At 43.7% G+C, this 25,546-nt stretch overlaps 1 protein-coding gene and 1 long non-coding RNA gene across 5 annotated transcripts in view; one reads left to right on the top strand and one right to left on the bottom strand.

Moving 5' to 3' along the window:
• VIT (vitrin) overlaps positions 1 to 25,546 on the bottom strand; it is a 53,898-nt gene that overhangs the window by 6,278 nt on the left and 22,074 nt on the right. Inside the window, exons 6-14 of one of the 3 annotated variants that reach the window (XM_026845481.1) lie at positions 22,888 to 22,965; positions 19,986 to 20,066; positions 17,983 to 18,186; positions 17,283 to 17,333; positions 12,439 to 12,477; positions 12,281 to 12,337; positions 11,573 to 11,620; positions 6,872 to 6,919; positions 1,477 to 1,539 (exon numbers count right to left, since the gene is read on the bottom strand). In XM_026845481.1, coding sequence (XP_026701282.1) covers positions 1,477 to 1,539; positions 6,872 to 6,919; positions 11,573 to 11,620; positions 12,281 to 12,337; positions 12,439 to 12,477; positions 17,283 to 17,333; positions 17,983 to 18,186; positions 19,986 to 20,066; positions 22,888 to 22,965 — 669 coding nt within the window. The remainder of the gene's footprint in view (positions 1 to 1,476; positions 1,540 to 6,871; positions 6,920 to 11,572; positions 11,621 to 12,280; positions 12,338 to 12,438; positions 12,478 to 17,282; positions 17,334 to 17,982; positions 18,187 to 19,985; positions 20,067 to 22,887; positions 22,966 to 25,546) is intronic. The other 2 variants (XM_026845483.1, XM_026845484.1) reach the window with 2 other exon arrangements.
• The window catches only part of LOC113478346, a 47,392-nt gene continuing 21,849 nt past the window's right edge, over positions 4 to 25,546 (top strand). For both annotated transcript variants that reach the window (XR_003398042.1, XR_003398041.1), the window contains exons 1-2: positions 4 to 1,249; positions 24,218 to 24,460. This is a non-coding gene — a long non-coding RNA (uncharacterized LOC113478346). The remainder of the gene's footprint in view (positions 1,250 to 24,217; positions 24,461 to 25,546) is intronic.

Genomic DNA, 25,546 nt, shown 5'->3' with positions numbered 1-25,546 from the left:
TGTTTTTCTAATTGTAGTAACGCTGAATTATAGAAGCGTGACTGAGAACTGGGTTTGTTCACAGCAGATCGTGAAGCAAGGCCGGGAACACATGACAAATAATACTTCAATTAACGGCCAAATATTCCTGAATTTTCTGCCCTTCAAAGGAGGCTACAACATGCAGTCTATATGTGGAAAGTGGGAAGTTTGTTAGCCAGCAGGGTCTGGGCATGCAAATATTTACATATGCTTACATACAGATTTAATTTCTGGGGAGGATTCAGACAGCAGGAGTATTTTGGTGCTGCGACATTAGTGGGACTCTGAAAGAGCGCAGGTGCTCTGTAGGGAGCCAAGCACTTTCAGATTTGCAGGGAGACAAGATCTGAATTATAGCTTTTATGGTCCTAGAGGTATCAGCGGGATGAGAGTTTTGATTCTGGTGTGATTTATCTTGGTTCCACGGCTGGAAACACAGCTGTGCTTGCCTTCATCTCTGCTACACCGAGCTCTGCTTTTCTGCTGTGCAGTTGTGTCTGTAGGGCAGATTCTTCCCCTTTTCTTCTTCTTTCCTTTATTTCTGTAGTGTTTTTAGGTGTATTTGACATCTTTGATAGGGGAAAAAATACTTTTGAGTATTAGGAGGAGTGCCTGGGAATATATAGATATGTGGTTAATGTAGAGTCCTTGAAATGCTGGTTCTGCGAGAGATGGCATTCAGCTGCTGGAGGATGGGCAAGAGAGGTCCCAGGCGCCGGAGGGAGGGTGAAGCCCCCTTTCCAGGGCGCCTTCCCATGAGGAGGCGGCAGATGACCCCATCTCTCCACTCACAGCTTGTATTCTCTTTCTCCTTCTACTCTGGGCCCCTTCTAAAGATGAGTTAATGGGCAAATCTGCTTTTTAATTATAAAGGGCTGTAGAAGATTTCCTTTTCAGAGCAGGGGACCCTACATCTCCGTCCCTAGACTGAGTGATCTTCATCGCTCCCTCTGCATCCCCTCTCTCCTTGCTGCAGCAGATGCTGGGTCCTTTTCTTGGGCGGTTTCCTTCCCTCCCGCCCACTGCTGTGGGAAGGGTGCCTGCACTCAGCATAGCCACAGGAGCCTGCTCTGGTCAGCAGGGCTTGATCATCTAACTCTGGCCACAACAGATTGGTTTGCTGTCCTCCACCATCAGAGTCCCTGAGTGAAGCTCTGAGCCCCAGGAACGTGGAGCTGATACTGCCTGGGAAGAGGTAGTGGTGAGCAGCTACTCTCTCCCTGTCCAGGTAAGCTAAATCTTGGCTGTTATTTCCTTCCTTGTAGAAGCAAAAACCAATTACATGTATGAGAGGGGTTGTGGAGAGTGCTCGCTATTCCTCTGCAAGGGAAAAATGCATTCCTCGAGTTTCTTAGGCTTTCTTGAAAGCTAACATTTTGCTGTTTAATATTTCTAGCAACATGTAATTAATAAAATGGTATTGCTTAATTATGAAATTAGTTCTGAAGTACGTACTTGGATTCCCTTGCGAGATGGACTCCAGCGGCTTCGGATTCAATTCTTTCTTTGAACTGAAACCTAGAGAGACGAAGGAAAGGCTCCATTGGTGTGTGTTCGGTGGCTGCCCCCGCTCTTGAAGGAAGCAGGCAACAAGATGGTTGCAGAATACCCCCCTGGCCTGAAGATTGATGTGGGAGGAAAATGAGGATGCAGAGCACATCCTTGGAGCTTACCTTTTTCCACCTATGTTGCTTCTAGGATAAAACATGAGCAGAGGCATTTCTAGAAGTGCCACCAAAATCTCTCCCAGCCACCAACTCTGGCTCACCTTTGCAAGTCGGTCCCCTTGCTGAGAGGGCTTCAGAGCAGCTTGTGTAAGTGGAAGGTTCCTCAGGTGCACAGGCTGGTGGCTGTGGTGTGGGGTGGTGACCTCCCAGCACTTTGCTCCTGAGAGAACCAGTGCTGCCACCCCACTGGCCCACTGTGCATCAACTGTGCTTTACAATGAGCTGCACAACTTCCAAAGCAGACAAGCGACAGCTTTAGCACCTTGCTTTTCTGTCTGGAGAGGAAGGCATGGACAGCAACTCACCCCACCATGTTGCAGCTGGGGAAGCAATGCAAGCTACAGCTCCTCAGGAGGACTGGGTTATTTTGGAAAGCACAAAAGAAACAGGGTAAATGGTGGCAGAGGGCTACAGTCAAGCAATGGGAAACAATCGCATGGGTCTCTAGTGCGTTTTAGCTGAGGCCTCAACTGAGATATTTGAATGATAGTAGGCTTGAGAACATGAGTTTATGTCCTTGTGGGATGCACAGAGCATCATCAGGCTGGTGTCAGAAGGTGTGATAATGCTGAACTTCACTCATGACTTGAATGTCTTGTGCGAGTCTCCTACAGTACAGCATCTCTCTTCCAAGCAAGGGCAAAGAGCTGTTTCTTTTCAGTACAGCATGAAAAGATAGGGGATTTAGCTGGGATAATCATCAGAAGAGACAGCAATGATCAGACAAGCCCCAAACCAAATGCTCACCAAGGAAGCAGTTGGTCAAAAGAACAGCAGAATGGCAGCTTATTTTTGTAAACTGCATATTAATTTTTATTTAAAAAAAAAGAGGAGGAGGAAGACTCCCTGAAATCCTCATCACCAAATAAATTGAGGAAAGACTTCAGAGAGACAGTAAAAAGGTAACTTCAGAAAGTGTGAGCTTAATATTTAAAAAAGATAAGAAATTACTAGGGGTCACAGAGTTTGTCTCTCCACAGCAGCCAGCCATGATCAAGGCAAGCATGAAAGCATCAGTGTACATATAGAGAGCAGGCAGCAATGGGACATCAGAGAAAGTCACCACCTGAATATGGCGGGAGGTGTAACAGCTCTGAGCACAACAACCCCCTATAAGATGGTTGCTGCAGACATTAATGACCAAACCATAATAATGCAGAAAACAGACAAGAAAATGGCCCCCTGTAATACAAGCTCCAGCTCCTTCCATCACCACTCCTATTTTCATTCCAGGTGTGACTAATGATCCACCCCTCATAAGGGGCAAATAAAACTACTTTGGGTCCTTCCGCCTGCACGCTGAAAGCTGAGCATAGTTTTGGGTCAGGGGCCAAGTTTGTGTTGTCTGAGTATGTAGTGTCTAATGCAAGGCTGACCTGATACTTGATCTCTCACCAGGAGACTATAGCACACTGCAGCATCCTTATGGGACAGAAGGGTTGCTTTGGCTTCTTGTTTTTAAATTCAGCTGCTGGTGAAGAAAGTTTTCTCCTGCAGGGACTAAACAGACCAGCTAACAGCAGCACTGTGTGATTTCTCTCTGCTTTGCCTGTCCCCGGGCATCTGCTGTTGCCTGTTGCCAGAGACAGGACACCAAGCTAGCTGGAGCATTGGGCTTGGCCTTGAGCAGGAGCCCATGTGGTCACATATGAATGAAATAGGGCTAAGCTTTGTGCCCTTTACCTACTTTGTTTATGGTAAAAGCTAGTGATTTATTTGTGTGTTTTGTTTGAGAATTTCCCTGGCTATGACCAGCCGGGTTAGGACAGCCCCAGGGCTGGTGTCACTTTTTGTCACTGCACAGGCGATGCCCTGCCAGTGCCTGCAGCCCCTGTGCTGCCTCCCTGTGTTCTGACCCAAGCTTTGGAACAAATACTTTCTGTACAAGGCATAGGGGCTCTCCACCCCTTCTGACACTGACTCTTGTGCCAGAAATTCCTCACACTCACAGTTAGTGGAGCTGGCCCTGCTGGAAAGCGAGCTGGTGAGCCAGGCTCCAGCTGGCTTCATCCCTCCCAGGTGGAGCTGTTGTCTGGCATGTTACGGGCTTGTGCCTCCTGTCTTGCCCCTCCTCTGCACAGCTGGGATGAGCTCCCAGGCAAGGAACAGGGGAAAGGGCTGCTGGTGGTGTGCTCTTGCCCACAGGAGGCCCATTTTGATGGAGAAAACTTCATCAGGGGGAGGCAGAGGGATGGTGCTGGAGCAGCACTGCCTGAGGCTGGGCACTGGCTTCTGACTGAGGAAAAGAGACGGTTTTGGAACAGGAGTGATGCAAAAGAGCTCTGTCCAGTGACATCTGCTGCAGCAAACATTTCTGACCTGTTTCAGGCCTGAAAGTCTTGCTGCCAGGGACCAAATCTGCCTTTGGCCTGAGGAAAGGCATAAGGTAAATCTTGTACAGATGCAGCTGCTGCTCCCAAGAGATAAACCCTCTGCCATGTGAAGCATTGTGGGGCATGAGTGAGAGGAGTGTTTTAACTGGAAACACTTGATCAGAGCAAACCCACCTGCTGCAGACATGGAGAGGCACGAGTGTGAGGGAGCAGTGACACAAGGTGCAAGCAGCAGTGGCGCAGGGAGGGGACGCAGGGCAGGGTTAGAGGAGGAATGAAGTTTGGTCTTGAGCTGGTGTGTGTCTGTGGCTCCTGCTTGGCTAAATGCAAAGGAGGGCAGTTCAGCAACCAGGGAAAGTAAAGCAAAGGTGCAGGATCTGCAGGAGAGTGCTTTGAAGGAAGTGGCCAAGTGTTTCTTGCAGGATGATGCTGGGTTGTGCACTCGCATCTGGCAACCCTGCCACTTCACCAGCAGCCATGGCCTCCCAAATTCGTGAGAGTAGAAGCTCATCAATATGATTTGACAATGCCCCCTCTTTGCCCTTGCTTTGCCTGTGTGTAAATGCCTGCAGGCACAGTCCCAGGGACATTTTCAGGTGGTGCAAACCAGCCTCACTGCCCAAAGGCAGAGTGCCCTCCTCTCACCAGGCACCCTCCCTCCTGCTCCTGCCCTGCCACTGGCCCCTGTGCCTGCCTGGTGTCTGTGGGACTCAAGGAGAAGGGGGAAAGAGCAGAGTTAAACTGGGAAGAAAGAAAAAGGTTAATGATGGGCTGGACCAGCTCCCAGAAGCAGGTGACCCTCCGGCCATGCAGGTGCCTGGGAGGCAAGGAGGCTCTTTTTGCTGGCAGTGCTGGCTTAAGGTGGGTTTGGCTGATGCAGAAGTTATGGGTGACATGGGGGAGAGAGACAAAGGAAGCAATGACTTGGACCAGTACGTTGCCTCTCTTTGTCAACCACATGGATGAGAATGATTGTGGGTTTTTTCTTTAAAACCTGAAACAGTTGGCAGCATGCCCTCCTGTGTATGTTCCAGTGTAGGCTTTAATTACATGGGCACGTAACATTTCCTCAGTAGTAGATGAAAGAGACGCTTCATCCTGCAGCCTGCGCACCACATACCTCATGTGCAAGCTTGGGATCCCATATGGGCAGTTCTTCCCGCTTGCCTTATTTGCAGAACAGAAAGTAGGTGTATTTAACACTGTAGTGTGTTAAATCTCTAGTGCCAGTTCAGTTACTGGTTCTTGAAAGTTGTGGGTCAGCTGGCTGATTTGTGCTTAGTGTAACAATAAGGTCACCCACCAAATAATCTTCCCCAACTAATTGGGGAGGTGGTCAGTCTCTATGGGCCTCCCTGTCCTGCCAGTCCAATTTAATGCTGCTATTGCCATGGGAATTTCAACTCACTGCATGGGCAGTCTACTCCATGCTAATTAAAGTTCCCTTCACTGATTGTCACAGCTGTCCATGCTGATTACACTTCCCATTCATTTAAGTAAACGAGCAGTAACTACATCCATGCCAGAAACTGTTCCTTTGAAGTGACAATCTGAATTCATCAGACTTCATCACACTGAATTCATCACACCAGTCTACACAGGCACTTCAGTTCCTGAGAAACTATTAATACAACATCCCTTCATCATGCCCAACCTCTCACTGCATTTAATGCAAGCTGTCATTTTCTGCCTCAAAGTACTCCTCTGCACCCCTGGCCCTAGTGCTGTAGCTTTTTCTAAATTAACTAACTGATGGCTTAAGCTACAGAGGATAGAAATGCTTCCTCTCTCTGGCTCAGACTGCTGCTGCTGCTGGAGAAGGGAGATCTGTTCATGTCTGGGACGATGCAAATTTTGACTCAACCACCACTGCTGCTAACACTGGATTTGCAAGCTAATACATACGGTCTATGCTGCTCCTCACAGCCAGTGCAAGGATTAGTCATGCCTCAGCTTTGAAGAAAGCAGAGTGTTCAAGGGAAGGGTCTTTACAAGGGCCACCAGCACAGCCCCCTCCAGCAACAAAGCTGGTGATGGGAAAGACATCTTGTATTGGATGGTCCAGCCCCTCATAGGAGAGAGAGCACCCTGTCATGAATTGCCCTATAGTTTGTGTAGTCTGCTTTAAATGTTTCTGAGGAAAGGGATCTCTTAAATATTGAACACATAGAAGCTGTAGTTGGTAGTTGCTCCTGATTGCGGCTTGTGCAAGTCTTGTTGCTACTTGAGTCTGCTACAAATGTAAGGGTTTTCTTCCCCTCTCTCACCAGTAATTATAAAAAAGTTGTCATCTCCATACTGTTAGTTTTTAAGGCTAAAATGACATAAAATTTCCATGATACTCCTTATTCTTTACATTCAGGTTAAACTCTCCTTTTCTTATCTGAATGTCTTTCTGAAGTTCACTGAAAGAATAATCTGTAATCTTCACTGATTGCAGCTCTAGACTGTGATCCCAACTGTGGCATTCTGAAAATACCTTCTTATTTACAAATGGCTTTCAGTAGCTAGAACCCCCTTCCTGCAGTGTAGCTGCCAAATCTTTCCAGAGCTCATCTGTTCTGCTCCTGCTTTAGACGGGAACTTGAGACTGATGCAAGCATAGAATAATTTTAACTACATAGATGTAAATGACATACCTCATTTATCATTTTAAATACTGCAATCACTCCTCAAAATGAGTTTGTTATCAGCAGTGTCATGGGCCTGATGAATAGATTTGACTTTTGCCATGTGTGATGGAAACCAGTTATTCCCTGGCTAGTTACTGGATGCTTTTTAAATATTTACCTGTGTCAAAAAGGCTCAGTCCAGGTTTCCACAAGTCTGTTTCCATTGCTTTCACACATGAAAGAGAAGAAAAATTATTACTGAAAATAATGGAATTGTTAGAGATTACAAAGTTCTGACTCTATTTAGAAAGGTCAGTTCATAGAGTGAATTATCATTAACAGCTAGGAGCTGAGGAAATCAGTAAACTTGGAAACCTTTATGCATGCATTTCAAGCCATATTTTCAAGCTTTGTATCACTGCCTCCAGAGCACTAATAATTTTTATTATTTTAAATACACCTTTTTAGATCTGTTTTGGTATTATTCCTCTAAATTGCACTGATACTGAGGCAAGCGTACTAACTTCAGTATACTTTTGCTTGGTTCAGATTTTCCACTGAAAATCTGCAAGTACCTCTCATCTACAGATTTTTCTATCCCCTCAGCCCATCCAAAGACAAAGCTGTTTAAACTTTGTTTGCAGTCTATCAGGCATGGAAAATGTCATCAAAATTGCTGATTTCATAAATAAACTCCAAAGTAGCTTTGTTTTTGGAGCCTGCTGAAGAGCTTTCTCAAAGTTTTGCTCTGGGTTACAGCCAGATGAAAGCCCTTGCAGCTGACTAGGACAAGAACAGTACCATGGAGCACTGGTGAGATCCTTGACCCCTCATAGTTCATCTCCATGCTTGTTCAGAGTCGTTTACAAAAACATATGTCTCAGGTCCATTTAATCCATACTGCCTCCTGTGCCTGAGTTTCCCAACTCAGACTGGCAGCTGCTGTGCTCTTGACTAGAGCCAGTGGGTGAACCACAGCGTAAAAGACATGGGCTTTCCCAGTGTCCACCAGCCTAGTGAGAGCACTGACCTTGTCCTTAGGTTGCCATCCCAACAAGGAGCTATCAGCTTCTTTTTGGGAGGGGGAGACTTGTTGCACAAGACAGATGGCTTAATATGTGTGGTCTCCCTTAGGGTAGGAGGAATCCCAACACATTTCATTGCTAAGGTGATTTTTCCAGACCCCTTCCCCTCCTTATGTTGAGCACTGCTTAGACACCCTATGAAGAATATAAAAACCGAGGAAAGCAAAGGACTGAGAAGTCCATCATGATGCACACAGATGTTTTGCTGTGATTTTGTTTAGGAGAAAAATTAGGATGAAGGAAGGGCAGGCTAAGGTAATAGGGAAGGAAACAGGAGGAAAGACAGGAGGAATATTCTTAGTTTATCATTCACCCGGGTAGGGTTGTTTGCCTGAATTTTGTACCTCCCTCAGCAGAGTCATGAGAAAACAGCAGTGACTGGAACCTAGGTATGCAGGTTGCAGAGCAGGAGAACCCTATCCATAGAGAAGAGCTGGTGATCATTTGTTATCAGAGTGGCCAATGTGTCTCCTGAATGCTGTCACTGAGATAGATCAACAACAGATTTCAGTGAAACCAGCTTGTGAGTAGATAATCAGGTATGCTTCACCCTCCCAGTGTGAAGAAGCGTCCAGTGACTACAAACAGAAAAGATTCTTATTAAGCTACTTTTCAGCCTGACCAGCTAAAAAAAACCAGCCAAAGAGAAAATCGTGATGAAGATTCCACACTTCTTGAATCTTCTGTACAGATACGCTGCTGCATGAGTTGCAGTGAAAAACATGCTTAAAGCTGTAGGAACTGCATGGCACCTGTAACCAGCTGATCTGCCCATCTTTCTCTCCTTCCTAAGCAGGGATGTGAACCGAAGGATGCAGAGCAATGGAATGTGCCCTGTCCCATGTATCACAGGTTTGCTTCTGCTGCCAGCTCATTGCCAAGGGACTATCCTCAGAGCACAGGCTCCTCTAACTTCTCTGATTGTTTAAGATCAGAAAAGACAGATGCTGAAAAAGGAAAAGACTGCTTTTTATCAGTAGGAGCAATGCTGAAGTTTTTCTAGATTCACTCTTCTCAAGAACTACTTCATGATGGCTGCAGGTGCTCTAGTCTGTCCAAATCCCTATGGGTGACAGCTGTCTATTGCTGCTTTGAGCAGTTTTCCCACGGCTCACACCCTTTTAAAACTTTATGTGTTGAGAAAGCCCCTGTGTTTTCCTTCTTAGTGAAGAAAAGCACTAGATAAATGTATTTTGGATAACTGGCTGTAAATATGCAGAATATACAGCTTTCTCAGCGACCTGTAAATCCAGGCAAAAGTTCTATTTCTTGCATGTAGTCCTAGACACATAATGAAGAAAGGTCTCAATGAAATGCATATCTGAAAGGGAAATTATTATTCTTATAAGTAGCTAGGGGTTTGGTTTGGGTGGTTTTTTTTTGTTGTTGTTTTGGTTTTTTTTTTTTCCCCAATTGATGATGCCCATAAAACCAAGGGTTGATTTTAAAAGACTGGTGTTTAAAAAAACTGAAAAAGGCACCACCACCACAACTCTTCAGTGTAATTGTCTTGAGAAAAATTCTGCACTGAGTATGGAATTTCAAGAGAGTTAATGTGCATTGTCAAGAGCTTGGAAGAGTTGGGGACTCCTGAAGAATGTGCAACGAGAAGCTGCTCAGGCAACCGTTGTGTAGGGAAGGGTGTTTTCCCAGCACACCCTTTCGCTAACCTGAGCTGATGAGAGGAAGTTCCTTGACAGCTCAGCCAGATTCCCAGAACTGATTGCTGTTGTTTTCAGATCAGCATGTGTGCCCTTGGTGGGATCAAGAAAAACAATCCTCCTTTCCAAGAAAGCAAGAACTTGTTCAGAATTTTCACCTTAATCGTTAGAAAAATTGGCTGCTTGGAAATAACGCATCCCAGCTGCCAAAACATGAGCTGAAAAAAAAATAAATCAGGACTCATTGGGAATAGGGCAAGTACGTGTTTGTGGGTTTTTTTCTTTCTTGTTCTGTGATGAAGAAAACAGAATCATTCATGATGGAAGATTTGTGCTTTGTAATCACCTTGGGAGGGCCCTTAAGGTGCCTTAAGCAATTAGGTGTGGTCAAACTCTGACTTTGATTTAAACTAGATTCAGCATTATGCTGCCCTGCTTCTCTGGCAAAGACTGGGCTAGCTTGAGAATTGGCTAGCACATTCTTTGGTCCAGATGTTAAGGCTCTTCCCATTTCAGCCCTGCCACGAAGGCAGGTCTGCCACTGCAGGCAATCCCCACCCTGTATGGGGTGTCACATAACTAGTGCATTACTATAACCAGCATGTTTACAGGCAACATATTTGCTCTGCTGTTCAGTCCAGGGAAATATTGCCTCCCTGTCTCTACTTTAAATGTGAGCACTGAATTTTGACAAAGGCAAAGAGAATGAGGGGAGTACAAAAAAAAGTGAGATTAGAAAAAAAAGAAATAGGTATGGCCAAAAACTATGAGAAAGACAAATGTGGATGGAAACCAGAAGGAACCAGGAGACTGAAACAAGGAGGAGAGGTAGAAAAGTGGAGCAGAGTAAATCTTAGGAGGAAAAGTGTATCCATTTTAAATATACTGCAACTAGGTCAACTACAAATTGTCATTTTGATGGGGAGATTGCTGGGTAAACTTACTTGGCCAGTATTATCCAGAAAGTCCTACTGCATAATAAAGTCCTCTAACCTCAATGGCAATGACCACTTTGTGCTGTCCCTGTTGCAGTACTCCTGCTGTGCTTCCCAGCTCTCACCAAAGCCCTCAGGGGCACCCCTATGTGCTGCAGCCTCTCCCTCCCCAGGGGGTTTGCCCATGCTAGAGCTCAGCTCTGCCACAGCACAGCTCTGTGGCCTCGGCCCAGGCTTGGGAGCAATGGTGGAGCTGTGAGAAAGGGCTGTGGGAAGTGTCCATATGGGCCTCCACCTGCACTGCTTGGGGGACAGCACGTAAGCACACACCCTCGACATTGCTCCTTGTACCTGTGCCTAGTCTGGTACCTTGCTATCCTGATCATGAGCTTGCCTGGCTGGTCTGTTGTCCTGCCTCAGTCGGTCAGCCCTGCCTCATCACTGGGGACTTGCCTGGCAGCCTGGGCTGTCGGCTGGCCCTGGGTACCACCGCTGGGCCCACTCTACTCTTCTTGTTAAGGCTGTGTGGGTCTGTGGCCCTTGTTGGTGAGGGACAGCCCTGCCTGCCTTGCTGCCAGCCTGGCTCCCATCCCTCACCGCACTCTGGCTGCTCCCGGACAAAATCCGTCTCTGAGAAACTTTGATGTTCCATTAAGGAGAGTTGGTGTTTGTATGTGCACCAAGCGGTTTGGAGCTCCGGGAAGTTGTCAGTGGCCTTGCAGAGTGCCTGCTGAAGGGGGCTGCTTGCTGGTGAAGGATGGTGAATTCACAGCCAGGAAGGAAAGTACAGGTGATGACTTCACCCTCAGTATTAAAGGCAACCTCTATGGTTGCAATCAGCCTGGAGGCTCCCAGGTCAACAGCGACATAAGATTTAGCTCTATCGCAGACATAGTAGACTGCACAGAGCTAGTGGTTGTTGGTTTTTTTCCCCTCATTCTGACTAACAAGTAATGAAAACTGCAAACACTGTGGTAGATGTTGATTCCCACGGGCTAAAACAACAGCTCACCAGTGAGCGAGCTGTCTTTTGCCTTTCCCATTCAGGAAGCTGCTAGTTGGCTTTCAGTGCATGAGGCTTGCCCTGGTCCTCCTCCAGGACACGCAAAAACTGATCTGCAGTACTGTTTGAAGGCTAATTTGGGGTTGCTAAAACTATGAGAGAGAGAGAAAATCTGTTGCTAACAATCTTGCTCACCCAAGTGGGCTGGAGAACCGGCAGCAACAGGCTCTTGGCGCTGAATACCTGCATGATCCGACAAAGAGGCGAGAGGTTAGACACCAGTGGGTAAGGAGGAAGAAGAATGATTGCAAGGGATGCAGTGGCCCCAAACTGTCTTTCTGCACATGTTTTAAAACCAAATAGAAATGGAAGATGGAAACTATGACTTTAAAAAAAAAAAAAAAAAAAAAAAAAAAAAAAAAAAAAAAAAGAATTTTAAAGCTGAAAGAGTTTGGCAAAAGCAGAAGAGTTTAAATGTTATTAGGTGCTTGCACAGTGCAGCTATTCGCTGGTGCACTGGAACAACTGGTAATGGGGTCCTGGGATGCTGATCAGGCTCAGGGCTTGGAAACTGAAAACAAGTGTCTCCTCTTGGGATCAGGCCTTCATCCCTCAAACTTACATAAACACAAAGTTCTTTTCTCATTTTGCAACAGCAAATGTTATAAATGACCATTATAGATGGTTTTAGAATACTATTTTGAGAACAGTTCTAAGTTTATTCCTGTTTCATTGTTTTCCTAAAAGTTAAACTACTGTCATGCAATAACCAGTGTGATATCTGCTCTTACTGCATCCTGCTAAAAACATGGTTAGGAGTGAAAAAGAATGCATTATTGCATGACTCGGTAGATGTGAGTGGTGGAGCTAGCTATGGGGAGGAATTAGAGGATAACAATTTACCTGTATGAGGTCGTAAAATATTCCTGTTACTTGCAGAGGTGGAAGTGCCCCTAAATGCTTTGAAAATATTATATTGGTTAATACATGGAACTTAAACACAAGGTTTTCTAGTATTCTAGCAATACAAATCTATTAGGCATTATTAATTTAAGACATACCTGTATTCTGTCCTCTTCCTTGTGCAGCCTGAATCTGTCCTAAGGAGACAGCAAAATGCAAAAGTGTGATTTATACCATGTTTAGTTCAGGACCACTGATACCTGGCTTTTTCACTGCGTCTCAGTTTATAGCTGTCAGAGTTAATGGTTCATCTATAGAGAGTTTTCATTAACATACTTTCTCAGATCTTATCTATATATTTTGGGCCCACTTAAAAAAAGATTGCCTTGCTATGTCTATCATATAGATTAACCTAGTTAACATTCCCTTTAGTTATGAATATTACTTGTGCAGGTCTCTGGTCTTCATTTAAAAGGTTTGTAGATACTGTTGTGATTTGCTTTCCCTTATAACTTTCCTTCTCTCACTCACATTGGTTATGTATGTTTATTTCTATTCCAGTACCATCCAATTGTGCTGGTTGTGTGAGGAAGGTTAAAAACCCCTCCAAACACAAAGCAACCCTCCCAGACCACACTACGCTTTCTGAAGAGAGTGAGTAGATACAAGCAAGCAGGCAGACTGTAAATAATGAGACAGTGACAAAAATAATGTGGGAGAATTCATGTGTCTGAAATGTCTTCACCACTGTCTACACAAAAGGCTTTTTTAAAGGTGGTTGGGTTATTAAATTTCCATTGTTCAAAAATACTAAAGGCTCAAAGTATGTGCAGATGAAAACATGTCTTTAATCATGCCTTTCACTTTATTAGTTATACTTAAGAAGCTTGTAAACAAACTTATCCTTTAACAAGCCTTTATTCATCAGTTTTCCCAGAAAGACTAATTCCAAAGCCTGGTGAAATCAGTGGGAATGTTCTAGCTGACTCCTGTGAACACTGGACAGGGGCCTGTGAGATTAAGACATCATAAATGAGACCATTTTGAATGGCTGTCTCAGAAAACAGGAATTGCTGCTCCTTGGGAACTTGGTGTTGCAAAATGAGGTGACAGCAGATAGTTTGTGTTTGACCCAAACTTGAACTTTTACAGGCCACTAGAAACCCTTTGATGGGATTTCTAGGAGCTGTCCTGAGAGACCCTGTAAACTCCAGATGCCAAAGAGATCCTGTTTAAGGAAATAACAGGCTCATCTGACAAAACTGGCAAGGCTTTTATGCAGCTCTGGCTCCAGATGGACCACAGCTAGCTCAAGTTGAGTTTTCAGGCTGTGGAGGGAAAAGCCTGTCAGTGCAGCAGTGTTGTATGAGGTTGTGCAGGGCATGCTTTCCATGCAGGAGAGCAGTACGTGCCAGAGAGGTGGAAGAAAATTAACTCCGAGCCTGAGGGCTCACCTTGTTTCGTGTTTGCCACAACTGAGCCTGAATGTGTATATAACACTCTACAAGGTCAGTAGAAACAGAATACAAGAGGGTAAGATTAGCTCAGTATCAGAAATATTTTATGCTACTTTTTAAATGAATTACCCCTACCCTCCACACCTGTGTTAGCAATGTGGATTTCTCTCTATGCTCCTTTTGACTGTGCTGGGTCTTGGGGCTGTTCCCTCTTGCTGCAACTCCCACAGGCATGTTACCACCATGCCTGCAGTAGGGTTGTTTCTGCCATGCTTTTGCTGACTGGGGCAAATATAGTGGTGGTAGAGGGGGAAAGGTTGGAATTGCACTTCCATGGTCTGAAAGCTTTGTTCTTTCCCCAAATCTGAGATGTCAGTGAGCCTGCAGCACATGAATGTGTGTTTATTAAATCAGAACTCTGTGCAGGCTGAAGGCTGAGGCATAACTAAGAGAAGTGTGTAGCAAACTGGGGATGGACAGTCACCAGGTGAATCCCAAGAAATGGGTCAGAAATGAAAGCAGTGGAGTAGAGAAACCTTGGTTGGGAGCAAGTCCTGTAATGAACAAAGAGGTGTGGAGGCAGTAAAGGATGGGGACAGCAGAAAGAAATGCTATTTGAAGTGGACATTGCAAATGATGGGGACTGATTTGAAAAGGCAAGCAACTACTCTGTGCACAAAACATGCCTGTGCTCCTGCAACCTGGTCAGCACCTTTGATGGGCTAAGTAGTCAGAGTGAACTTTGGGGGGAAGGCAGCATCCAAAAATAAATGCCCGCTGTTCTCCTTAGTGCTGGGATGGAGCACTCACCCAGTGCTTCCTGAAGGTATGAGCCCTGCTGGTCTGGTGCTGCTGAAGAAGAGCTTTAAATGCCTTCTCTAGCACTTACACTATTGTTGTCTCCCCAGTCTTTTTGTTTGTTTGGTTGGTTGGTTTTGTTTACCTTTTTTCTTTTTACTACTATAGTAACGCACAGCTGGGAATGAAAGTAGTGTAATGTACAGTGGCAGGCAGCGCCCAGCTTAGAAGTCCCTGTCTGAAAAAAGATGCAACCACTGAACAAAGCTGGGCACAGAGTGCAGGGCAGCACCTTGCCTAAGGATGCCCAGGCACTTGCTGCCTGATGCTTGGTTGCCAGCTCAGTGCCTCTGGGTGGCACTGAGGGTGGTGACATGCTTACGATTGCAGTGTTCACAGAAGCTGGATTTATTCCCAGTCCGCATCTAGGGTCCAAGCAGCTGTGCAAGAAAAGGTTGCTTGAAGAGCTGGGATGAGAGAGGACAAGTGAGTTCATGCCCCTTGGAAGTGTGCTTGGTTAACTGCTGTTGGAAACAGTCAGAAGCCGTCATTGTAGCAATGTGTGGCTGAACTTAAGTTGTGCCCAGAGCAGGAGAGAGTTTGCATTCACTTTTAATGCCCGCTGCCACTGCTGCTTCCCCCTCAGGGTCATCCTTTACCACATACTGCACTGGCGAAGGGGCGCACTTGCTAATAGGGCAGATGGGAATATGCTCTCAAATCACTAGTCACATCAGCAGCTTTTCATTTAGCAGTTGCCAGATCAAGTCTTTAAAGCAGGGGTCCTGCGATGGAGCAGTCTCAGATATTTTTCCTGTTTCTGTATCTTTGATAAATAGAAGATAAAGGGGAAAGAACAGCAAGAGCTAGGATGGAGGAGTTTTGCCCCTGTTCTAATGCTCTAATCTGCAAGTTCTGCTTTTCTTTTGCCTCTGTGAACTTTTGCCAATACCAGTAGCTGGTACGCCGGAGATAACAACAGCCACAGCTGCGCTCATTCTGACTGTGCTCTATTTCAAGGCTATTTATTTTTGAGGTGTCTTTTGCAGGAAAACTACCAATGCTCAGAAGAGATAGATCTGTGAGTCCGTATGAGCCAAGATGGACAAGAGAACATCTGATTCTGTCCAGTCAAGGCAAACTCTGGTTAAGGCCAACAGCATCATCAGAAACTCTGGCCTGAATAGTAGGAGTGAGTCCTAAGGGCTCCTCAGACAGAGAAAACTGATAAATTGCTTTGGGTGTGGTCATTGGTTCAAAATTGTATTTGTTGTTCCTGTATTTTTTTAGCCTGTTCTTCTCTTTTAGAATCAAGGAGATCAGGAGAATTCAGGAAGTCAGATATAGAGTACAAACATGCGGGACATGGTCCTAGAAATGAAGTCTGTGAAATCAGGTCTCCACTGCTCCTGCAGCTCACAATAACCTGTGCCTAAGTCTGATCACTTTAATCTTTTGGGAGTTAATTTATGTTTAGAACTTCAGTAAAGAAAATTGTGAAGAGAGATGAGTCCAAATTGCAATGAAGTGACCATAGAAAAATTTGAAAAAGTGGGTGCTTCTTTATTTTTGTTTTTTCATTTGTTGACTAAAGATTTGTTCTTATTAAAGACAAATACAACCTTCCCACTGATTTAAGTGGCCAGGACTTTGTCCTCCACATGCATCTCTCACTGACTGGGGAACCTCAAACAGGGTTTCCTAATTGCTAGTAAAGAGACTAATGGCCTCTTCTGTGCTTAGCCTGTGGGAATAGGAAATAAAAAATAAAACAACAAGCACGACCAGGTTTACAGGCACATTATGTATCGAATGATGCATATTCCTACTGAACTTAAAACTCTTTGGATTGTGTTGGCACTTCTGCAAACCCTGCCATACACATACCTGCACATTTGACTTGGTAAAATTAATCCCTCAAGACCTGAATTGCCCAAAAGATACTTGCCCTGCCATGTGCTTGGCTCTGAATTACTTGGCAGCAGGGATGGCCACAGTTATTTATGTATGTGAGAGCAAAGCTGAGCTCAAGGCACTCAGAAATAACAACAGAGCATAAAACCTAATGACGGCCCAGCTCCCTTTTGACTCAAAAGCAATAATATCCCACACTCAGAAACTTGCAAACAGTTGAAAATATTCTCCTTTACTTGACTGCACAGCTGAGCAATTACACATTGCATGGGAACACACCTCTACATACTTGCATACAGGCTGTGGGCTGGAATGGGAGCAGGCTTCTGGATGGAGACACAGAACTCTGAGCAGCCGCAGCTCTGCTGTCAGTAACATGAGTGGCATGCCAGGAATAACATCACATTTATGCCAGGCTCAGAACCGCAGCCTGAGGTTTTTGAAAGAGCATTGGTTCAACATAAGTAGGCATTACGGAGCTCACAGCCCTCTGCATCATATATCTTGCAACTAAATCAAGTCTCCCTTTGAAAGAGTAAAATAGAAGGAAGCAATAGGAAAACACAATTCAGACAGCACAAGCTTTGTCTCAAAGGTTGTGAAACCCAGCGTTTGTCAAGGCTGAAATGTGCAGATATTCACTAGAAAGGCTTCTCCGGAGCTGTGGGTGATCAGCATCTCTGACATGCAGGCCAAACGTCTGTTTTTCAGTTTAAATCCAGACGTGGATTCAGTCATTGAGTTTGCTGAGGCTTCAAAGGTTATTGAATCATTGCTGCCTTAAAATACACTGTTCTGCATGCCTTGTGGCATACTTACTTCACCATACTTACTTGATGCTGCAGCTATCACAGATGCGTATGCTGGGTGGACACTGCTAGAACCTAAAAAGAAGAGATTTTAATTTTCAGGTATTTGAACCAAAAAACCCAATGTTAATGAATAAGAATAAATGGAGAAGGAAAGATTAAGGAAAACAAGGTGTGCAAAAATCATATGAAAATTGCTTCACAGTGTTTTAATCTTTAAAATCCAAAAGTTGTGACAAAAAAATTACAACCTTCATTTACTGAAAGGTATCACAAAATTAATTCTAAAATGAGTCTTGGCCTATCTGTTGAACTCTCAGTTCAGACAAGTGAATCAAATAACTATTTGTTGATTCCTATACTTGAAAATCATGACAGTATTTGGGAATGCTTACTCCCACATGAATCGGTTTATATGGCAGTATGTTATTTGTAAAGATAAAGACTAGCCATAATTTTACTGCAGTTGAACTCTCAACTCAGTGAATCCACTCACTTGTGTTTATGTGAGACAGACTAATTTTGTATGTATCTCAAAAGCACAGCTCTAACTCCAGCCAATCTGTTGGAATTAACTTTTTTATCCACTCGTAGTACTTCGACACTGAATTACTGAATTCATGATCCACTAAATCATGGTATATTCAGCTGCATGCCTTGTTCCTTAAATTTTAGGAAAGCTGTAGGCCAAGACAAAAGCAATGCAAACATCCATGCTACTGACCTATATCTCTGACCCTATGCATTCCAGGTCTAGTCTTGGCTGCAGCGGCAACTGTTGTGGTTCTGGTTGTTGCAGGTGTTGTGGTTGGCTTTGGTGTGGTGGAAGGATCCGTCGTTGTGGTCGTTGGTGTTGGGGTTGTGGTGGCCATTTGTGTGGCTGGTGTCGGCACCGGAGGTGTCTGATGCTCTTTGCGGACTGCGTTCCCTGTAGGAACATTGACACAATCACTGCAGCTGGATGGGTGACACATATGGAAGCATCATTACTAGAGCTCACTGTTGAAGGCAGCCCAGACTCATGTTCTCCTCAGGATGTCTACAAGCACCCTCATCCATGGAACCATTAGTACCTTCGTTGCTGTGTGGATGTGTAGCACAGGTGCCTGGGTGACGGTGTTACGCTGCTCTCTGGAGGGTGCTGACAACAGCCTGTTGCAGCCTTAGCGTTTCCCCTATACTTTTGTGCTTTGGCTAGGAACACCTATCAACCTGACAGATGTCTCATACCTACGAACTGGTTCAACCGGTCAGTTGGAGTTTTTGTTTTGCCATCACCTTTTTTTTAATGTAATTAAACCGTTAGTCCGTATAAATGAAAATCAACTGACATCTGGTAATAAAAGATGGCCATTCTGAATCTTAGACCAGAATAAAATATGTGTTGCCCACCACAGCAGTGAAGCATTTTTAAAATGCTTTTGGCAGAAAGACCACTTTTAGGTAATGGTGATTCAGGGAGTGGGTCAGAGTCAGAGTAGGGAGTGTTAGGGCTTCAGCTGAGGGGAGTGGGGAAGAGCACCACCTGGGCAGTGCTGATTTCATCTAACTTTGACTCATCTCACAGTTGCTACGACTTTTAAAATGTATCATCTGTTGTGAGAACAGAGACAATTCTAGATGCAAAATTTGCATCCTAAATATCCTTATACAAAATTGCTAACATGCTTACAGTTATTTCAAGTCACCATCTCAAAAAAAGATCCTTCACCATTATCTTATTCATCTATCTGCAAAAAACTGCCCTAAAATATATTCCATGTTCATCTCAGTCTTGTTCCTCCCCTCCCTGCCCATAGCCCTGGGGATGGTCCAACACTGTGTACACTGAAAGGTGATGATGTGCAGTCTATTCATTACTGCACACCACAAGCTTGTATTTTATTGCTGGATGTTCTCCTTTTTGAAAACACCATCATGAAACTGTCTGGTGGATTAATTACCATCTAATGCTAGCCAGTGAAAAACTCAGATCTCAGACAGTTTTAATAGGATAATGCTGAAAGAGAGCTCAGAAGCAAAACAACTCAGCTGAAAACATCAGTATGAATGGCTCTCTTTGGGCTGAACGGTGCCCTGCTCCACGCTGCTGTGCTGAAAGAAGACAGAGGCCACAGTGAGTCTTCTACAATCTGGTGCTGCTGGGGAGGGGAACAGGCACATCAGCTGGCTTTATACCTCAGCTGCAAGGAGCAAGGAAGCTGGGAGCTGACAGTATTAGCAGAAATCCCAAGGAAGCAGCATAGTAAGAGGAGAGAAAAGATGTTGCCTTGGTACATGTTGGCTGGGTTTCTGATAGAATCTTTAACACAAGAGGAGGGCTCTCGAGGGTTAGCTGTTCCCAGCGCTCCTGCAGGCAGGGTGCCCGTCTCTCTCACAGCATCTTCAAAGGGTTTGCAGTGCACATGCCCTGCATAGAAAATTGCTGAGAGCTGTAATGGAGGATTTTGAAGTTCACAACACCCGAACTCACCCAAAGCACAGGCAGAAATAAAATTGAGAGAATGCCCTCTCTTCTCTGAATGGGCATATGCTCTCCAAGCACCGTTGCAGGTGCTCAAATAATGGGGTTGGTTTAGTGGGAAAGAGGCTGTAGGGAGGAGGTTGGATGGGGGCAGAAAAGTGGTAAAGGGTGTTACCAGTGTCAAACTACTTCCTAAAAGCATCTGCAGGCAGTTTAGACTGAGATGGATACCGTAAAAGAGCACTGAGATCCCTAACCCATACCTTGTTCTGATGCTTTTTCTGCTGCATTAGCGGTATCTGCACTCTTTGTATCTTTTAGGTCTTGCTCTGGCTTTTTAGGCTCTGAAGCAAAAATAACCACATTAGAAAAGGCAGCTTTGAAAGAAAATAATTTTATTTTATTATATAATTATTATAATAATAATTTCTCTAAATAGGAGACTATCGGTCCCTAAAGGAAGGCATCCCATCACTTGGCATTAGGTAGGCCAGTCAGTTTAACCAGAGAAAAAGTTATGGCTGGGTGCCTCTAGAAAGTAGTCACCCCATATTTTTGGGGCCAAATTCAGGCATTTTTGCTGCCCAAAAGCTCCTGCCAATGTCAAAAGAATTTCTGAAGTGAGCAATAAATATGGGTTTTTACCACTAATAAACCAATACTCCTGAGATTAATGCATCATATTGTTGATTTTCGCTCTGAATAGCAGAGTCTCCTGAGAGTCAGTGTCACAGTGTGTGTAGGGTCTCTGGGGAATGCCAGCTAACATGCAATATTTCAGTCACTAATTCATGTTCACATGTACTTCTTTCTTGCCTGACATTGTCAGATCATCATGGGACCAAATTCTGAATGCCACAAACTGGCTTAGAAGGGAGATTTTTTTGGTCCTTTTTTGATTCTAAGACTTACAGCCATCAAAGTACTTGGAATATTTTTTACAGTTCATATACTGCTACCCTGCAAAAGAATCTGCCTCTGCTTTTATGTCTGATTGAGTACTGAAGGATTTTGATCTTCCTTTTTTTCTTTTTTCTCTTCTTTAGTTATTTTCGTAGCACTGACCTTTTTTGAGAAATTATTCCAGGGTTAATGGTTTGCTTAAAATGTGTATTATTTTTTAAAACAACATACTTTGATTGTTTTTGCCAGATGCAGATAGTTACAATTTTGGGAAGGTTTTTCCTGCTGTGCCCAGCATTTGGGAAGCACTGTAACCACCAGCAACATTTAAAGAAATGTCAAGAACTATGAATCTCTGGTATCCCTGGGATAAGGACCAAAATTTCATCTCTGACAGCTGATCAGGTCTGAAGCAGGATTTTTCATTAGTCTGGCAGCAAGTGAGTGTAAACCTCAAAGGACTGTCTTTACCTCCTCCAGATAATAGGTTTAAAAAAAGTGGTCTCTATAATTTAAATCAGAAGAAAAAGGTAGCTTTTTTAAAATTAAAAAAGAAGTAGGAAATCCTGTATCACAAGATGGCCCCAGCAACAGATTACAGAGATTTTTATCAAGAGCAAGCTGTTTCTAACAGAGAACAGCTGAGATGGCTGGGCTGAGTGGCAGGGTTAAGGAAGGTTGATGGAGCCAAGCAGGCCTTGGGGAAGATGGATTGTGACCATCAGATCTCTTTGCTACTTGTGCGACAGGGCTGGGCAAAGCAAGGAAATGGCATCCTCAAACACTGGGTTTGATGTAACAGTTATTATTTGTTCCTCTGATCATCCTGGATTTTCTCTGCGTCTTTGTTGCTAGGATCCTAACACTTTCATTCAAACTGTTTGATTCAGGAACAAAGTGAAGGAAGCTGATTGCATCTTTGTTTTGCTGCAGGAACAGGCTCCTGGTATTTTGTTTGTGTGACTGAGACGTGACTTGATGCCCCATTTCTACACTGATTCTCACATAATGTCGGTTTTAGCACTGGTGGAAAAAATCCTTGATTGCAGCTTGCTAGGCTCTACTCTGGGTGGAATTGTCCCTGGTCTAGTGTGAGACGTTTGGGCTGATACTGAAGTGTGGGTGCATTTGGGAATGATGAGATGTGGTTTTAGTAAAGATTTCTTAGAAAAAGCCAAGTTTTCTAAGGTATTGCCTTTATTCTATCTGTGCAGAATATTTGGGTCAGTAATTTCTGCATACCAGGTCAAGTTATATACAAATCTGTACCTATTTGCTTGTAAATGTAAAGATATTGCAAACTAAAGGCATGGCTTTGAGTGATGCATATTCAGTCTGAACAATTACAACTTTCAGATTTAAATTTTCCTTTGTGCAAGTAAAAGCCTAAAGATGAGGAAAGAGCTCTGTACTTTGCTTCCAAGCACCAAACAATAATGTACAGGAGAAGTGCAGAACTCTAAGTAGCCTCTGTTTGGCCTTGGATGAATGAACCCACTGAGAGGCCTCGGAGTTCATGGAGAAGATACAGCACATTTTGTTATACTCCAGCTCATAGTGGATAAGCTCAGAAAGGCTCAGGCTCAGCAATAAGCAAAAGAGTCATGTTTGGAAAATGTGTAGTAGTATGAGACATTCATTTTGTTTTCGTTCACGCTCCCAAGGAAGAGTCTGAACACAGTTGTTAAAGGGGGCACAAACAAGTGTAATTTCAGTGATGGAGGCACTTCACGTGCATTTGAACATCATCTGCCACCTGGTGTGAGACTTGATCAAAGACCTCTGAAAACAACTAAATTATTTAAACTGACTTGAGTTTTACAGAGTAAGGTGCTGATTAAAAGGGTTATACAGAGTAGTTCCTTATCATATCATCCTTAGCTAAAGCTGCTGTGCACTGCCATATGTGTCATTAGTATATTACCATTCATTATTGTACTATCCACACTGAATATCCCAAAAGATAACACGAATAACATTAGGATAAAATCAACATGCTTCAGTAAAACATTATGCTCACCAACAGATTTAAAGCAAGGGGGAAACTACTTGGTAACAGAATTCTGTGAAATGTGGTATGACCAAAAAAATGCTGACTTCCCTATGCTTAACATAAAAAAATACCATGAGGGATTTGGATGAGATACTAAGGGATGAATGAACTTCTGTCTTTGAATAATTATATCTTCATATTACACAACTGAGAAGATACAACAAATAGTTGTGAATGGATGTAAGGGAAAGTCAGTCACAATTACTTGCCTGATTTAACAGTTGTGCTTTTTGAAGAAGAATATTCAAGAGTTGATGGATATGTCACACCTTTTCTTGGCTTTCCCTCTGCAAAAAAAAAAAAAAATCATTAGAAAGCATCACAAAATATTCTACGTTTTCTTGCAATAAAATTCTCATTTAACCTATGTGTTCAGAATCAGACCCGCTTATTTATTGCCCAATTCATTTTCTTGACGGTTTCTTTCATCTGATGGCAGAATCTCAAAACCATGCCACTGAAAATGCCAGTGCCTAAATCCAGCATCATGAAAAAAAAGTTAGAAAGCCATGAAAACACAGTCCTGGGAAGGATTTGAAGAGGTCAGTTAGTTTATTCCTTTGCTTTCAAATGGTATTAAGCATAAGGGCACTGTTCCTGAAAGATATTTGTAAGATCTGTACTTAAACCCACAGCTTCCCTAGGCAGCCTTTTCCAGTGCCCGACTATGCAGTTGCCTTAGAAAGCATGTTTGATGTGGGATTCCTTTTGTCATGCACACAATGTTCTTCTCTGACCTCACTTTTGCAAGATGCCGTTTCTGGCAATGGTCTTTTGCAGTAATAACAGTGAAAGAAGGCTATGCTTGTGTGTGGGAACATATGGTACCTATATTCAGATCTAAAATGAGGGTCCTGTCTTTAAACAATGAGGTACATTTCCCAGTTAAGCTTTAAACCACAAATCATTTTAGTGCCACAGCAGATGCTGTCTCTATTGGTACATGTGACCATGCAATTCCATCTCTTGGGGCAGTTTTTATATTCCCATATATTACTGATTGAAAAGTGTTGCAGAGAAGCCCAGTGTAGAGAAGACTGCTCTGGCCTCCAGGAGTTGGTGGGTGTAGGACTTCCAGACCCTGGTGACTGTCTCTACAAGATGCTGTGCTGTGTCATGCAGCTGGACCACCTCAGGTGATGCTAGGTTTGCGTTCCTTTATTCCCTCAGTAGATTCTTTAAGAAGGTGCATATGGCACTGTGAGCATGTCAGTTGTCATCCCGGATGATTAATCCAGAGACCAACAACATTGAACAGAATTAGGTGCTACAGACTGAGCCACTCCTGGGAACTGAGGTCTGTTTCCCCCCATGATGGCAGACAAAGAAGAATATATGCCAGAGGAACTGGTCATCTATGTGTAGGGATAGCCATGCAGATGGAGAGGCACTGTCTTTTGTCCCTTTTCATGATTCTCTCTCCTTTGTTTTACTCCTCTCTGAAATTTCCAGCATCATTTAAAAACCCTAGATGAAGAAGTTAGTTTGAGTTACTAATGAGTCAATGTTGTAAGGAGCCATGCCATTTCTCATTTGCAGGGGTATAAACTGAGAGCAGCTCTACTGAAGTCAACACAGATCACACAAAGACCAGAGCTGATCTGCCAAAGACCAGAGCTGCAAACCTGAAGCCTGCTGCTGTGCAAATAAACTAGCTAGCATGGAGAGGCTGGCTGCTCCTGGACTCTGGGATTTTTGTTCAACAGCAACTTGCATCCCCTATGTGACCAAAAGGTTGGTCTGAGGCGTGACCTGAATGTGTCCCTGCTCTCTGGAGCAAAGGTAATACCTCTTTTTCACTGTCTGGAAAAAGTTACAGCTAAGTTGGAGTTTGTTTAATGTACTTAAAAATGGGTTTACATGTAGGCTGAAAACCTCAACTTCTGGCCATTGAAGTACAAGCTATGGGGTGGTGGCTGCTCACACTTTCATGCTTATTTGTGATTAGCAGACCCAGAGGTTTAGGACTCTATTTTCTTAACTCACTAGCTGCAGAACTCCCACTAAACTGAATGGAGTCATTCAACTTGAGTGCCAAGGCATTTCAGTGCTTGAAAGTGAATACCAGCACATTTGCATACCTCCTGGTGTGTTGGCTGCTTTAATCTCAGAGGACAGACCTCTTTTCCCCTAAATGACGCCACTTCATCGCCTGGGCCCCCCGAGGATTCCTCTTCTGTGCTCTTTTGTGCAGATGCTCATTCACAATTTAAACATCACAAACTCTTGTGACAATATCCTAACTAGGAATAAACTGTTGGCACATTTCCAGAGTACAGTATCTCATATGGGTCTGGTCTGCTGAAAGGGAATTCAGCTGGAGAATAGGGGTCTCAGTTCAAGCTCTAAAGCTGTCCCGAAATTAATGCCTTAAGTGACTTTGTATATTTATTGGGGAATGCTTTATGCAACTCTTGTCTTTTTATAACTCATGATAAACCTTCAACTCACCTCTTTTTGAGAGTGAGATCTGTCTACATTCAGCCTCTGGCTGCTGAGATGACTAGCACAGCCTTCCTGAGGTTTTAATCTTCTAAATTTCTCTCTAAAATCTAAAATTCCCACATTTTCAGTAGGCATAGTGGGAGTTTACTTCCTATTAATATATGAAATATAATATGATATATGTTATATGATATGTTAGATTTACAAATGAGCTAGTTTATAAACTAAGTTCCATTGACATCAGTGAGAGCACTCAGCGTGCATAAAATTAAGGGCACGAGGGACAAATCTCATCATGCCTACGCATACACAGATTTCTCATCATCTCCTCTTACATGTGCTTGTAACTTTCTCTTGTATCTTCCTTTATAGTGTCTCATTAACTAAGAATAAATATTTGTTACTATAAATCAAAAGTCACTA

The sequence above is a fragment of the Athene cunicularia genome (genome assembly GCF_003259725.1).
Source record: "Athene cunicularia isolate RWA chromosome 3 unlocalized genomic scaffold, athCun1 chr3_part1, whole genome shotgun sequence".
Taxonomy (NCBI): domain Eukaryota; kingdom Metazoa; phylum Chordata; class Aves; order Strigiformes; family Strigidae; genus Athene; species Athene cunicularia.
Note: the sequence above shows the minus strand (reverse complement) of the source record. Positions and strands in the feature narration are given on the sequence as shown.